This window comes from Scyliorhinus torazame, chromosome 15 (assembly GCF_047496885.1).
Source record: "Scyliorhinus torazame isolate Kashiwa2021f chromosome 15, sScyTor2.1, whole genome shotgun sequence".
Classification (NCBI taxonomy): Eukaryota; Metazoa; Chordata; class Chondrichthyes; order Carcharhiniformes; family Scyliorhinidae; genus Scyliorhinus; species Scyliorhinus torazame.
Window position 1 is genome coordinate 161647516 of NC_092721.1, and position 16789 is coordinate 161664304.

Genomic DNA, 16789 nt, shown 5'->3' on the forward strand with positions numbered 1-16789 from the left:
TGCTCATTCGGATCTATCTGCCTCTCTATCTCCCTCTTGCAGCTCCCAGCAGTAGACTTGTCGGCTGTGGAAAATCACGCTGACGCAGAGTACGCTAGAAGAGAGAAGGAGCTCCCCTCCCCTTTCTCCAGCTCTGTCTGCAGGTAATCTTACCATCCTCCCTTTCCTTCCTCCAGTCTACACAAAAATAAGTAAACAGCAGCAGCTGCCTCCAGGCATTTGCAGCATCAAGCAGCAAACAGAACCTGCAGCACCACTTGAGAATATTTTATTGGCAAAAACGGTCAACATTAACAAAGATTTGAAAATCAACTACTTAACATTCTACATACCACACTAACCAGTGAACAATAAGGAAACATCATCGATCCATATTGGTACCATTGCAAATCTATATCAGCTCATTGTCACAAAATAACAAACACACGGTATCACCCCTCGCAAGTTCCTCAACAGAAATGGAGGACAAGCTTCAGAATGTTTTATCATATCCAGAATTGTGTAGGAGAAACGATCTGTCTACCAATGCGTTACTTGTTGGTTGTTCCACGTATCAATGCCATTCTCTGTCCTTGAGGCACAGCTGTGCAGGCCCTCCCACATGGCCCAATCTCACCCAATCTCATCCCAACCAAATCCTTGCATCCACATCTTCCACTGGCGCTCAAGGTGCAGTTGAACCTCCTTGACGTCCAGCGCATTTGACCCGTGGTGACGTGCTAGTTACATACAGCACTCACCCACCAGCATCAAAAGCATCAGCAATCTGCAAAAGCATTTCTTCCAACGTCTGCAGCATGTTGCTCATTTGGATCAAAGTCGCGCCCCAGGTCCCGCAGCATCTTCTTGCTTCAAACCTGATTCCCTTCTAGACTCATATGTTCCCCGGAGCCCGGTGTTCCAGGTTCCAGGTAACTTCAAAAAAGTTGGCCTTCTATCTCTCTATAGAAGGGAAGAAGCGGCAGCAGCAGGCTCCAGGCACTTACAGCCACAAACAGTAGCAAACACAACCTGCAGCTGTGAAGTGTTCTCACAACTAACAATGCCAATTCCTTATTAGCAAGAGGATTCAGTTGTAAAGCTAGAGGCTGCTCACAGTCAAAGGGAGTTAAAATGGCTGCCAGCATATAACCTGGAAGTGTTTGGTAGGACAGACAGGCAGCAGCTGTAGTTGCCCCTGTTATGGGTAGAAGAACATAAGAACTAGGAGCAGGAGTAGGCCATCTGGCCCCTCGAGCCTGCTCCATCATTCAATGAGATCATGGCTGATCTTTTGTGGACTCAGCTCCACTTTCCGGCCCGAGCACCATAACAATTAATCCCTGTTTTCTTCAAAAAAACTATCTATCTTTATCTTAAAAACATTTAATGAAGGAGCCTCAGCTGCTTTGCTGGGCAAGGAATCCCATAGATTCACAACCCTTTGGGTGAAGAAGTTCATCCTAAGCTCAGTCCTAAATCTACTTCCCACTATTTTGAGGCTATGCCCCCTAGTTCTGTTTTCACCCGCCAGTAGAAACAACCTGCCTGCATCTATTCCCTTCATAATTTTATATGTTTCTATAAGATCTCCCCGCATCCTTCTAAATTTCAATGAGCACAGTTCCAGTCTACGCAACCTCTCCTTGTAATCCAACCCCTCCAGCTCTGGGATTAATTTAGTGAATCGCCTCTGCACACCCTCCAGCACCAGTACGTCCTTTCTCAAGTAAGGAGACCAAAACTGAACACAATACTGCAGGTGTGGCCTCACTAACACCTTATGCAATTGCAGCATGACCTCCCTAGTCTTAAACTCCATCCCTCTAGCAATGAAGGACAAAACTCCATTTGCCTTCTTAATCACCTGTTGCACCTGTAAACCAACTTTTTGTGACTCGTGCACTAGCACATCCAGGTCTCTCTGCACAGCAGCATGTTTTAATATTTTATCATTTAAATAATAATCACTTTTGCTGTTATTCCTACCAAAATGGATAACCTCACATTTGTCAACATTGTATTCCATCTGCCAGACCCTAGCCCATTCACTTAACCTATCCAAATCCCTCTGCAGACTTCCGGTATCCTCTGCATTTTTTGCTTTACCACTCATCTTAGCGTCGTCTGCAAACGTGGACGCATTGCACTTGGTCCCCAACTCCAAATCATCTATGTAAATTGTGAACAATTGTGGGCCCAACACTGATCCCTGAGGGACACCACTAGCTACTGATTGCCAACCAGAGAAACACCCATTAATCCCCACTCTTTGCTTTCTATTAATTAACCAATCCTCTGTCCATGCTACTACTTTACCCTTAATGCCATGTATCTTTATCTTATGCAGCAACCTTTTGTGTGGCACCTTGTCAAAAGTTTTCTGGAAATCCAGATATACCACACCCATTGGCTTCCCGTTATCTACCGCACTGGTAATGTCCTCAAAATATTCCACTAAATTAGTTAGGCACGACCTGCCCTTTATTAACCCATGCTGCATCTGCCCAATGGGACAATTTCCATCCAGGTGCCTCGCTATTCCTTGATGATAGATTCCAGCATCTTCCCTACTACCAAAGTTAAGCTAACTGGCCTATAATTACCCGCTTTCTGCCTACCTCCTTTTTTAAACAGTGGTGTCACGTTTGCTAACTTCCAATCCGCTGGGACCACCCCAGAGTCCAGTGAATTTTGGTAAATTACCACTAGTGCATTTGCAATTTCCCTAGCCATCTCTTTTAGCACTCTAGGATGCATTCCATCAGGGCCAGTACACTTGTCTACCTTTAGCCCCATTAACTTGCCCATTACTACCTCCTTAGTGATAACAATCATCTCAAAAGTCCTCACCTGTCATAGCCTCATTTCCATCAGTCACTGGCATGTTATTTGTGTCTTCCACTGTGAAGACCGACCCAAAAAACCTGTTCAGTTCCTCAGCCATTTCCTCATCTCCCATTATTAAATCTCCCTTCTCATCCTCTAAAGGACCAATATTTACCTTAGCCACTCTTTTTTGTTTTATATATTTGTAGAAACTTTTACTATCTGTTTTTATATTCTGAGCAAGTTTACTCTCATAATCTATCTTACTCTTCTTTATAGCTTTTTTAGTAGCTTTCTGTTTTCCCAGTCCTCTAGTCTCCCACTAATCTTTCCCACTTTGTATACATTTTCCTTCAATTTGATACTCTCCCTTATTTCCTGAGATATCCACGGTCGATTTTCCCTCTTTCTACCGTTCTTCCTTTTTGTTGGTATAAACCTTTGCTGAGCACTGTGAAAAATCATTTGGAAGGTTCTCCACTGTTCCTCAACTTTCACCATAAAGTCTTTGCTCCCAATCTACCTTAGCTAGCTCTTCGCTCATCCCATTGTAATCTCTTTTGTTTAAGCACAAAACACTTGTGTTTGATTTTACCTTCTCACCCTCCATCTGTATTTTAAATTCCACCATATTGTGATCGCTCCTTCCGAGAGGATCCCTAACTATGAGATCATTAATCAATCCTGTCTCATTACACAGGACCAGATCCAGGACCGCTTGTTCCCTCGTAGGTTCCATTACATACTGTTCTAGGAAACTATCGCAGATACATTCTATAAACTCCTCTTCAAGGCTGCCTTGACCGACCTGGTTAAACCAATCGACATGTAAATTAAAATCCCCCATGATAATGCATCAGTTATTTCTTTGTTTATTGCCTGCCCCACCATAATGTTACTATTTGGTGGCCTGTAGACTACTATCAGTGATTTTTTTCACCTTACTATTCCTGATTTCCACCCAAATGGATTCAACCTTATCCTTCATAGCACCGATGTCATCCCTTACTATTGCCCGGAAGTCATCCTTAAATAACAGAGCTCCATCACCTCCCTTACCATCCACTCTGTCCTTCCGAATAGTTTGATACCCTTGGATATGTAACTCCCAGTCGTGACCATCCTTTAACCATGTTTCAGTAATGGCCACTAAATCATAGTCATTCACGATGATTTCGCCATCAACTCATTTACCTTATTCCGAATACTATGAGCATTCAGGTAAAGTACACTTATGTTGGCTTTTAGACCTCTCTTTTGAATCTTAACACCTTGATCAGTAACCTCTCCTAAGTTATTTTTTCTCTTAACTTTTCTCCTAATTTTCCTTGTCGTTGAACCCATATCTTCATGTAACAACCTGCCGCGTCGCTTTCCATTTCTGTTTTTACTTCCCGTTTTATTCCTTTTAGTATTATTGGGCCTATTCACTGAGCTCCCCTCGGTCTCTGTACCTTGTACTGTCGCCCTTTTTGATTTCGACCATGGCTTCTCTGCCTTACACTTTACCCCTTACTGCCTTTTGTTTCTGTCCCTGTTTTACTACCTTCATCGGTTCCCATCCCTCTGCCACATTAGTTTAAACACTCCCCAACCACTCTAGCAAATAGCCCCCCGAGGACATCAGTTCCAGTCCTGCCCAGGTGTAACCCGTCCAGTTTGTACAGGCCCCACCTCCCCCAGAACCGGTCCCAATGCCCCAGGAATCTGAAACCCTCCCCCTGACACCATCCCTTCAGCCACGTATTCATCCTATTTATCCTTTCATTTCTACTCTGACTAGCACGTGGCACCGGTAGTAATCCTGAGATCACTACCTTCGAGGTCCGATTTCTTAACTTCCTTCCTAGCTCCCTGTATTCTGCTTTTAGGACCTCATCCCTTTTTTTACCTATGTCGTTTGTACCGATGTGTACCACAACCACTGGCTGTTCACCCTCCCCCTCGAATGTCCTGTACCTGCTCCGAGACATCCTTGACCCTCGCACCAGGGAGGCAACATACCATCCTGGAGTCTCGTTTGCAGCCACAGGAACGCCTGTCTATTCCCCTAACAATTGAATCCCCGATAACTAATGCACTGTCACACATATCACCACTCCCCTCTTTTAGTTGGTTCTAGCAGAACCAACCGCGGTGCCACGAGTTTGGCTGTTGCTGTTTTCCCCTGAGAGATCATTCCCCCCAACAGTATCCAAAGCGGTATATCTGCTCTGCAGGGGAATGGCCACAGGAGATTCCTGCACTACCTGCCTCGCTCTCTTGCTCTGTCTGATGGTCACCCAGTCCCTTCCTGCCTGCGGAGTATGAGCCTGCGGTGTGACCACCTCTCTATACGTGCTATCCACGATGCTCTCTGACTCGCGGATGCCCCGCAGTGTCTCCAGCCGCTACTCCAGCTCTGAAACTCGAGCATCCAGGAGCTGTAACTGGAGACACTTCCTGCACACATGCTGACCCTGGGGACTGGATCTGTCCCCAGCCTGCCACATGGAGCAAGAGGAACAGACCATGCCTTGGAGCTGTCCTGCCATGATTTATTCCATTAAATTAAACTTTTGAAATTAAACTTTGGAAAGATGTTTTTGTGTTGGATTATATCCAATCTCCTGTATACTTTTTAATTAGCTTTATTCCTGAGTATTTATCTTGCTTGATCTGACAACAAATTCAATAGTTATTTAATTGAAATTAAAAAAGTTATTTAATTAAAATTTAAAAAGTTATTTAAATCAACTTAAAAATAGTAATTTAAATCAACTTAAAAATAGTAATCTAAGTCAAATTTAACAAATAGTAATTCAAACCAACTTAAAAATAGTAATTTAAATCAAATTAAAACTAGTAACTCCACAAATATTCAAATTTAGCCCAGTTTGCCTTTATCCTCTCCCTTGCAGCTGTGTCCCGCGTAGGTCGGCTCCCCTCTGCTCAGCCCCGAGCCTGGCACTGCCTTTATCCTCTCCCCTGCAGCAGTGTCCCGCGTAGGTCCGCTCTTCTCTGCTCAGCCCTGAGCCTGGCGCTGCCTTTATCCTCTCCCCTGCAGCAGTGTCTCGCGTAGGTCCGCTCTTCTCTATTGTATCCACAATATTTAAATGGTTGAAGGCCTCAAGGATGAAGAGCTCATCCCTTCCTCCCAACTCAAGCCCAGCGTGGTTCCCCTACCTGGAAAGCTTCAGTCACCCGACCAAGCCCAACCCCAACCCCTCCTGAGGCGCCTGGTATCCCCCGCACCCCTGCCACCACCCCTGAGCACTGGGGCAACAGCTCTAGTGCCCTTGAGCTGCATGCCCAAATATGGAAATTAATATTCATCTCCTCAGTTGCTCTCAGCAGCCATCACGCCAGCTTCACGTTTTTAAAAAGGACGCCCGCATGATTTCTCACCGGGGAGCTGGTTAATTCCCGGGATTCCGTTACCATCGACTTCAATCTCGCTCATGAGATGAAAATTAATGCAAATTGAGGTTAATGATATGCTTGCCATATTTGGCGAGATCCAGATCTTGCCGTCGGGAGCGGGCTGGTGAGCTGCTAATCTCAATTTTGGCCTTTCCCAGTGATACGCTCAGATCGGCGCCGGGTGCCGTGGTGGTTAAATTGTGCCCCTGGTCTTTGAGTCTGTAAAGACTATTTTCTTAAACTGACACAAGTTATTTCAGTTGTTGCCTGAATTTTTCAACTCTTTGGAAAGAAAATCTTTAAAATCTGTTGTTAAGGATCCATTTGTATGTTTCAGGAATTTGCTTGATATAAAATTGGTAGAGTGCAGGTCCTGGAACTGGACTTGGAAAGCATGTTTTGAACTAACATTTGAAAATGCTTGACAGAAAATATTCTTTTTTTTCAAGATGGCCCTCGTCCATCTCAGAAAGAAATTATTTCATTACGGGCTTTTATGCTGCTATTTTTGAAGCAACTAATTTTGAAGGTAAGAACTGAAATTTCTATCAAATCTTTAAATAGTTTTGCTTTTCTGTAAATCCTGTTAGATTACTGAGGTCCAGAAAGAAGATCATTCCTGTGTATTAAACAAAATAAAATCATTGCATGTTTACGACAAGTGCATTGTATCAAGAATTTAGTGAAAATGTTCAAAATATGTTTAGCGTTTACAAAAAGCCTCTGACAGAATTAATCCAATATTTCATGATCTGATTGTGGACTGTGTGTTGTCATTGGAATGTAAATGGTCAACTGTTTTCTTTTGAAAAGGATCGTGGTGTGAAGGAAGATGAACTTCAAAGTATTCTTAACTACCTGTTAACCATGCATGAGGTAAATTCCAAAAAATTCTTTCTTTTTTCTGACAAGAAAATCACATTAATCAGGATAAGAAATGCAAAAATAGTAATGCACTATTTAGTAAACATGTGCTTTGCAGATACTTACTGCTGTTCTATCTTATTTAATTTTCACTGACATGATAAGAAATTTTGAAATATAAATTCTGCTTAGGCTTGTTGAGTTAATTGGGGTAGTTAGCCATACAAACCAGGAAAGACCCAGATCCAAGCTCTGTTAATTCATTCATCACAGCACATGTAACTGGCTGCCAGGTGAGGAAGGGATTGCATTTAGTTGAAAGATCTATCTTCCATGGCCAGATAACGCACATGCATAGCCTAGACCAGGGTTTCCGAAACGTTTCTGGCCATGGAGCCCATTTGAGTTCCCAAGTGTGCTGACGGAAGACCAAAGAAACAGAGTGCAACGCAACCGGAGAATGCCGGGAGAGGCCTGCAGCGAGCCTCCCGACTGGTTACGCACCTCGCGAGATTCTCCGGAGTCCCATGAGATGTGGGAGTCGCAACTCTGCCCCAAATGGGTGGGACTGAATGACTCTCGCGGAAGTAGGTCGTAAACCTACTTACAACCTACTCACACGGGATCCACCGAACTCCCTCGATTCTTTGGCCTCCCCAGGTAGGCTGCAGCCTGGCGCCAATCAGTGCTGGTCCACACAAACATGGACCAGGCGGAATGGCACCAGGGCCATCGGAGACCCCTGGGTGGTCAGGGTAAGTGCAGGTTGGCTCCCTGGCTCTCCCACTAGAACACGGGCACCTCGGCACTGCCCAGCTAGTGTGTTGACACTGTCACCCTGGAACTAGCAAGGTGCCAGGGTGGCACTGCCACGCCAGCAGGAACACTGGATGCCAGGGTGGCATTGCAATGGTGCCTGAGTGCCAGGGTGGCACTGCTAGGGGCAAGGGGGGCAATGCCCATAAAATGAGGGTGGAGGGGGGTGTTTGAAGGGTGGGATCGTGCAGGGCAGCTAAGTAGGGGCCTCTAGGAGGGGTGATGGGTGGAGGTCCTGGAAAGGAAGGGGTGCTGTAAGGAGGCCTGTGCGGGCCTGAAGAGGGGGGGCCCCCAGGGACCCCATTGCGGGTTGTCCTCACTTGGGGGGTGTGGGGTGGTGTCCATGTGTGTGGGGGGTGACATTGTCCATGGGTGGGGTGTGTGGGGGACCCACAAGCTCACTTAGAGATCGGGGCACCTTTCAAAATGACAGCCCAATCTCTGAATTCAACTTCCCAGTGCTAAAAACATTCTTAGTGTGGGCTAAACTGGTGAGAAACTCCCCAAGTCCCCAAAAAGTGACTAAGTGTCATTGAATAGTGGTAGGGAACTCGCTGGCAGAGCCGGCGGGAAATTCCCTGAAAAACCCGGCACAAATTAACTTCGATATTTTTGGGAAGAATCGCGCCCATAGTTTTATGTTGAAGCGTTAAATTTGATAGTTTTTGCACAATATATATACACATACAAAAAAATTGTATAAAAAAATATGGGGCGGGATTCTGCCAACGGGCTTGTAAGTGCCGCGCCAGAGTAAAAGCGGGAGTGTTTTACTCCGGCATCGGCGCCCGATCCGGGACCCCATTCTGCTGCCCACTGGGGCTAGGACGGCGCTGGAGCGGCCTCCGCCGCCCCAGCTGCCGATCCCGGCCTGAACCCGGCGCCGCGGGGTCCGAGCATGCGCAGTAGCCTTCTTCCCCGCGGTGGCCCCAACGCCAAATGGCGCAGGGCTACAGGAGCCGGCGCGGAGGAAAGGAGGCCGGGGGGCACAGAGGCCGACCTGCCGGTGGGTGGGCCCCGATCGCGGGCCAGGCCACTATGGAGGCCCCCCCGGGGTCGGGCCCCCCTTCCCCCCCCCCCACAGTCCACCCCCGGACTCTTCAAGGCCGAGGTCCCGTCTGCTCAGAGGATGTTAGAATGGCGCCGGCAGGACTCGGCTTTTTGATGACGGCCGCTCGGCCCATCCGGGCCGGAGAACGGACGTGTCGGCCTGTGCCGGCCCGGGGCCAGAGAGTCGGCACATACCCCGATCGGCGCTGTGCTGACCACGCTGGTGCCGATTATCCGCACTGTGGAGAATTGCGGCGTGGCGTGATTCGCGCCGTGCCTAATCTCTGACCCGGCGGGGGGATCGGAGAATTCCGCCCGCTATTCCTCATACATACACATTTATTAGAATTAAAGTGTTCTCTTATTTAATAAAGTACTTAAATCTTATCTTTTTGTCATTTTAATGGGAGGAGAAATGCTGCTTCTTTTGCTCAAATTCGCTTAATATTAGAAATGCTTTTGGAGAGATGGACTCTCATTTCAGACTCACACTCATATAAAAAACACACTCTCACCTCTCTCACACACGTGAACTCTCACCTCTCTCACACACGTGCACTCTCACCTCGCTCTCACACACATGTGCACTCTCATCTCGCTCTCACACACATGCACTCTCACCTTGTTCTCACACACGTGCACTCTCACCTTGTTCTCACACAACATGACCTCTCACCTCATTCTCACACACACCCGTGCACTCTCACATCGCTCTCACATGCGTGCAGTCTAACCTCGCTCTCACACACCCGTGCACTCTCATGTCGCTCTCACAAAAGTGCACTCTCACCTCATTCTCACACACACATGCACTGTCACCTCGCTCCCAGACATATATACACCCTCACCCCTCGCCCCTCCCTCACCTCTCCCTTCCCTCATGTCACCCCTCCTTCACCTCACCGCTTGTCTCTTGCCCCTTGTGCCTCAACCCCCCGCCTCTTGTCCCTTGTGCCTCACCCACCCTGCCCCTTGTGCTTCACCCCCCCGCCTCTTGTCCCTCCCTCGCCTCTCACTGCTTTCTCGCCCCTCCCTTGCCTCTCACTTTTCCCTCTCATTAGTGAGCCCATCAGCAGATAATGCATGGAGAAATCAGTCTTTGGACCAGCAGTTTCACTGCAATTTTTAAATTGAATATGTCAGCGTTGCCAACTACAACTACTGGATGTATGCAGCAGAGTCCCAAGGTTCTGCAGAACCAAGTTTGGGGTACTCTGGTCAAGATCCATTGATGAAAATTAGCCATTTGCAAAGTTACAGGAGGATTAACCAATCGCCACAAAATAGCATCGTGAGGAGAAATCAACAACTTAAGAAAAGAGGAAATTAGAAAGGGGAGTACAACTTTTATTCAGTTTTGTAAAATCAGTTTCACTCTGAAATCTTGAAATTAATGGAACATAAAAGTGGCAATACAATTTAAATACCATAACTATTAATTATTATTATAAGTTTTAATTTTACAGCATCAACTTTTTAGCTAATTCCTTGCTACCTTGTAACCCTCAAGCGACCCATAGAACATAGAACAGTACAGCACAGAACAGGCCCTTCAGCCCTCGATGTTGTGCCGAGCTTTGACGGAAACCAAGATCAAGCTATCCCACTGCCTGTCATTCTGGTGAGCTCCATGTGCCTATCCAATAACCGCTTGAAAGTTCCTAAAGTGTCCGACTCCACTATCACAGCAGGCAGTCCATTCCACCCCCTAACCACTCTCTGAGTAAAGAACCTACCTCGGACATCCCTCCTATATCTCCCACCCTGAACCTTATAGTAATGCGCCTTTGTAACAGCTACATCCACCCGAGGAAATAGTCTCTGAACGTCCACTCTATCCCCCTCATCATCTTATAAACCCCTATTAAGTCGCCTCTCATCTCTTCCGCTCCAAAGAGAAAAGCCCTAGATCCCTCAACCTTTCCTCATAAGACCTAACCTCCAAACCAGGCAGCATCCTGGTAAATCTCCTTTGCACCCTTTTCAATGCTTCCACATCCTATAGTGAGGTGACCAGAACTGTATACAATACTCCAAATGTGGTCTCACCAGGGTCATGTACAGGTGCAGCATAACCCCACGGCTCAAGCCCCCTGTGAATAAACGCGAACACACTATAGGCCTTCTTCACGGCTCTATCCATTTGAGTGGCAACCAGAGATCTGTGCACATGAACCCCAAGATCTCTCTGTTCCTCCACATTCCTCATAACCCTTCCGTTGACCCTGTAATCCGCTTTCAAATTTTTCCGACCAAAATGAATCACCTCGCACTTATCAGGGTTAAACTCCATCTGCCATTTTTCGGCCCAGCTCTGCATCCTATCAATGTCTCTTTGCAGCCTACAACAGCCCTCCACCTCATCCACTACTCCACCCATCTTGGTGCCATCAGCAAATTTACAGCCCCCTCCTCCAAGTCATTGATAAAAATCACAAACAGCAGAGGACCCAGCACTGATCCCTGTGGTACACGCTGATAACTGGTCTCCAGTCTAAAAATTTTCCATCCACCACCACCCTCTGTCTTCTATGTGATAGCCAGTTACTTATCCAATTGGCCAAATTTCCCTCTGTCCCACACCTCCTTACTTTCTTCATGAGCTGACCATGGGGAACCTTATCAAACGTCTCACTCAAATCCATGTATACGACATCAACTGCTCTACCTTCATCTACACACTTAGTTACATCCTCAAAGAATTCAATCAAATTTGTGAGGCAAGACACAAATCTGTGTTGACTATCCCGGATTAAGCTGCATCTTTCCAAATGGTCATAAATCCTATCCTTCAGGACCTTTTCCATTTACCGACCACCGGAGTAAGACTAACCGGCCTATAATTACCAGGGTCATTCCTATTCCCTTTCTTGAACACAGGAACAACATTCGCCACTCTCCAGTCCTCTGGCACTACCCCCACGGACAGTGAGGACCCAAAGATCAAAGCTCTGCAATCTCATCCCTTGCCTCCCAAAGAATCCTAGGATATATCCGATCTGGCCCAGGGGACTTGCCGACCCTCAGGTTTTTCAAAATTGCTAATACATCCTTCCTCAGAACATCTACCTCCTCCAGACTACCCGCCTGTATCATACTCTCATCCTCAAAAACATGGCCCCTCTCCTTGGTGAACACTGAAGAAAAGTATTCATTCAACGCCTCTCCTATCTCTTTTGACTCCATGCACAAGTTCCCACTACTGTCCTTGACCGGCCCTAACCTCACCCTGGTCATTCTTTTATTTCACACATAAGAGTAAAAAGCCTTGGGGTTGTCCTTGATCCAACCCGCCAAGGACTTCTCATGCCCCCTCCTAGCTCTCCTAAGCTCTTTTTTTAGCTCATTCCTTGCTACCTTGTAACCCTCAAGCGACCCAACTGAACCTTGTTTTCTCATCCTTACATACGCTTCCTTTTTCCTCTTGACAAGACATTCAACCTCTTTTGTGAACCATGGTTCCCTCACACAGCCATTTCCTCCCAGCCTGACAGGGACATACCTATCAAGGACACGCAGTATTTGTTCCTTGAACAAGCTCTACATTTCATTTGTGCCTTTCCCTGACAGTTTCTGTTCCCATGTTATGCTCCCTAATTCTTGCCTAATCGCATCATAATTACCCCTCCCCCAATTATAAACCTTGCCCTGCCGTATGGTCCCATCCCTCTCCATTGCAATAGTGAAAGACACTGAATTGTGGTCACTATCAACAAAGTGCTCTCCCACAAACAAATGTAACACTTGGCCCCGATCATTACCCAGTACCAAATCCAATGTGGCCCCACCTCTTGTCGGCCTATCCACATATTGTGTCAGGAAACCCTGCTGCACACACTGTACAAAAACTGCCGCACCCGAACTGTTCGACCTATAGAGGTTCCAATCAATATTTTGAAAGTTAAAGTCACCCATGACAACTACCCTGAGACCTCCACACCTATCCATAATCTGTTTTGCAATTTCTTCCTCCACATCTTACTATTTGGGGGCCTATAGAAAACTCCTAACAACGTGACCGCTCCTTTCCTATTTCTAACTTCAGCCCATATTACCTCAGTAGACAGATCCCCCTCGAACTGCCTTTCTGCAGCCTTTAAACTAGCCTTGATTAACAATGCTACTCCTCCACCTCTTTTACCACCTTCCCTACTCTTACTGAAACATCTATACCCCGGAACTTCCAACAACCATTCCTGTCCCTGTTCTAACCATGTCTCCGTAATGCCCACAACATCGGAGACCCAGGTACCAATCCATGCTCCAAGTTCACCTACCTTATTCCGGATCCTGCTTGTAATGAAGTAGACACATTTCAACCCACCTTTCTGTCTGCCGGTACACTCCTGCGTCCTTGATACCCTCCTCAGTACCTCACTACTCTCAATACTGGCTTCTGGACTACAGCTCGTTTTCCCATCCCCCTGACAAATTAGTTTAAACCCCCCCGAAGAGCCGTAACAAATTTCCCTCCCAGGATATTGGTGCCCCTCTGGTTCAGGTGCAAAACCGTCCTGCCTGTACAGGTCACACCTTCCCCAGAATGTGCTCCAATTATCCATGTAACTGAAACCCTCCCTCCTACACCATCCCTGCAGCCACATGTTTATCTGCACTCTCTCCCTGTTCCTCAACTCGCTAGCACGTGGCACTGGCAACAAACCAGAGATGACAACATGGTTTGTCCTGGCTCTCATCTTCCACCCTAGCTCCCAAAATTCCTGTTTTAAATCCCCGTCCCTTCTCTTACCTATGTCGTTGGTACCGATATGTACCACGACTTGTTACTGTTCCCCCTCCCTCTTAAGGATTCTGAAAAAACGGTCCGAGACGTCACGGACCCTGGCACCTGGGAGGAAACATACCACCCGTGAGTCTCTTTCGTTGCCACAGAACCGTCTATCTGTCCCTCTAACTATCGAGTCCCCAATAACTACTGCTCTCCTGATCTCCCTCCTTCTCTTCTGAGCCACAGGGACGGACTCAGTGCTGGACATCCGTTCACTGTGGCTTACCCCTGGTGGTCGTCCCCCTCAACAGTATCCAAAGCGGTATACTTGTTACTGAGGGGAACGACCACAGAGAATCCCTGCACTGACTGCTTCCTCCCAGCCCCTCTCACCGTCACCCATCTATCTTGATTCTTCGGAGTAACTACATCCCTGAAGCTTACATTTATATAGCACAGTTAACATAACAAAAAGTCCCAAGGTGCTTCACAGAAACATTTTAAAACAAACTTTGGCACAAGGGAATGAAGGTCAAATGACTAAAAGCTTGGACAAAAAGGTATGTTTTGAGGAGTGTTATAGAAGAAAGCAAATTCACCCTCCACCCTCATGTATTTTGAACTCAGCAGGGACTTACTGTTTAGCAATATCTCGATGAATTGAAGAAAGTTTTATTTTGTCTGGTTCCATAAAACAGGATGAAAACATTCACGATGTTCTACAACTGTTGGTTGCACTGATGTCAGAGCACCCTGCATCCATGATACCTGCTTTTGATCAACGAAATGGAATACGGTGAGGACATAAATATACCATAGCTGCTAATAAATCAAATAGGGAATTCAGGAGAATGCTCTTCATCCAAAGAATGGTAGGAATGTGGAAATATTACCTCAAGGAGTCATAGAGGTTTACAGCATGAAAACAGGCCCTTCAGCCCAATTTGTCCATGCCGCCCAGTTTTTACCACTAAGCTCGTCCCAATTGCCCACATTTGACCCAGATCCCTCCAAACCAAGCTTTCCAATGTAACTGTCCAAATGCTTTTTAAAAGACAAAATTGTACCCGCCTCAACAACTGCGTCTGGCAGCTTGTTCCAGACACTCACCCTCTCTGTGTGAAAAAAATGCCCCTCTGGATCCCATGCCCTCTAGTATGCCCCTCATGATTTTATAGACCTCTATAAGTTCATCCCTAAGCCTACTACGCTCCAGGGAAAAAGGGAAAAAGTCCCAGTCTATCCAGCCTCTCCTTATAACTCAAACCATCAAGTTACGGTAGCATCCTAGTAAATCTTTTCTGCACTCTTTCTAGTTTAATAATATCCTTTCTATAATAGAATGATCAGAACTGTACACAGTATTCCAAGTGTGGCCGTACTAATATTTTGTACAACATCTTCAAGACTTCCCAACTCCTATATTCAATGTTCTGACCAATGAAACCAAGTATGCCGAATGCCTTCTCCGTCACCCTGTCCACCTGTGACTCCACTTTCAAGTAATTACGGCACGGTAGAGGGCGGTACGGTAGCACAGTGGTTAACACTGTTGCTTCACAGAACCAGGATCCCAGGTTCGATTCCCGCTTGGGCCACTGTCTGTGCGGAGTCTACACGTTCTCCCCGTGTATGCGTGAGTTTCCTCTGGGTGCTCCGGTTTCCTCCAACAGTCCAAAGATGTGCAAGTTAGGTGGATTGATCATGCTAAATTGCCCCTTAGTGTCCCAAAAAGTGTAGATGGGGTTACTGGGTTTTGGGGATAGGGTGGAGGTGTGGGACTAGGTAGGGTGCTCTTTCCAAGGGCTGGTGCAGACTCGATGGGCCAAATAGCCTCCTGTAAGGATATGCCGATAGAGTTAGATGAAAAGACTCTTTATAACATTTCCCCGTTGTTGTTTGCAACATTTGTTCAATAGTTGTCAGTTTTCGTCATTTTGTTTTCAGCTTTTAATTGTGAAAAAGAAAAATATCGATTTCCTGTGTTGGCATTGCCCTTCTGATTGAGTTCTGTTTTGATTACAGGGATAAAAACTGTCAATTTCAAACACATTTGCAATAGTTTTGTGAAAAAATATCATACTTTTCAAATTTGTCAAATGTTGGGATGCCCTTTCTCTGCCAAAACAACTCTTTTGTTAGAATTCCACATCTAGCGTGGAGAGTACGTTTATCTATTTTCTTTTTAAAATTCAGGTTTGTTAAAATAGTCAAATATTGAAATGCTTTTTCATGGGATACTCACTTTTCAGAAGAGACAAAATAAAATGTTACCTTGTTCAGTTTTTTTTACAGGAAACACTTCTTAGGTGACATACTCCGCTTTAGATAACAAAAATGTAAAAGTTGTAAAATGTTTATAAGTGAGAAATGATTCTGATATTATTTGTTTCGGAAGTAATATACTGATCTGAGATTTGGCAAATCATTGTATCAATATGATACCTTTATTGTCCCATTAGGGTTATTTACAAATTACTGGCTTCAAAAAGTGAAAGCATTAGAGTCCAAGCACTGAAGGTTCTGGGATACTTCCTTAAACACCTTGGCCACAAGTGAGTACAGCCAAATTCATTTTCAAAGGATTATTCATTTCTTTTAAGGTAAATCCACTCTATTCTTTCCATGTTCTCAAGCTGCGAGAAACCTTTGGAGTGCGAGGGCCATAACAATGTGGACAACCATTACAACTTCAATGAGAGTGATTGGACAAAGTATTGAAACTTTCATTTTTATATTGTAATTAATGTATTTGGGTTGAAATTGATCTGAATGGGCTTAATTTTAACAGTTCAGTATTAGGCCTCCACTAATCCTGTTTATTTGGTACGCTGTGATCTGGTTTGAGGTGGCATTAGGTGGCTCGTTACAAAAGAGGCATAACAAATGGAAAGAAAAATAGTCTCTGGTTGTGACAGAACTCAATTGGAGAAGAGTCGAAGGATGTCAAAAAATATTAGAAAACATATGAAAAATTAATAAGGCTTTACACAGCAAAAATTGAATTTGACTGGTATGCATATGAGTGTACAAAGCATTCAAGACATATTTGGATAGCTAAAATACAGAATGCAACTGATATAATGGAAATGTAGCTTGAAATTGGCCAAGACTGGTAAC

General features: G+C 45.6%; 1 protein-coding gene across 1 annotated transcript in view; it reads left to right on the forward strand.

Annotated features, from left to right (window-relative positions):
• nbeaa (neurobeachin a) overlaps positions 1-16789 on the forward strand; it is a 1435335-nt gene that overhangs the window by 319257 nt on the left and 1099289 nt on the right. Inside the window, exons 14-17 of the mRNA XM_072477018.1 lie at positions 6660-6739; positions 7024-7086; positions 14368-14465; positions 16132-16224. Of these exons, the coding sequence (XP_072333119.1) occupies positions 6660-6739; positions 7024-7086; positions 14368-14465; positions 16132-16224 (334 nt within the window). The remainder of the gene's footprint in view (positions 1-6659; positions 6740-7023; positions 7087-14367; positions 14466-16131; positions 16225-16789) is intronic.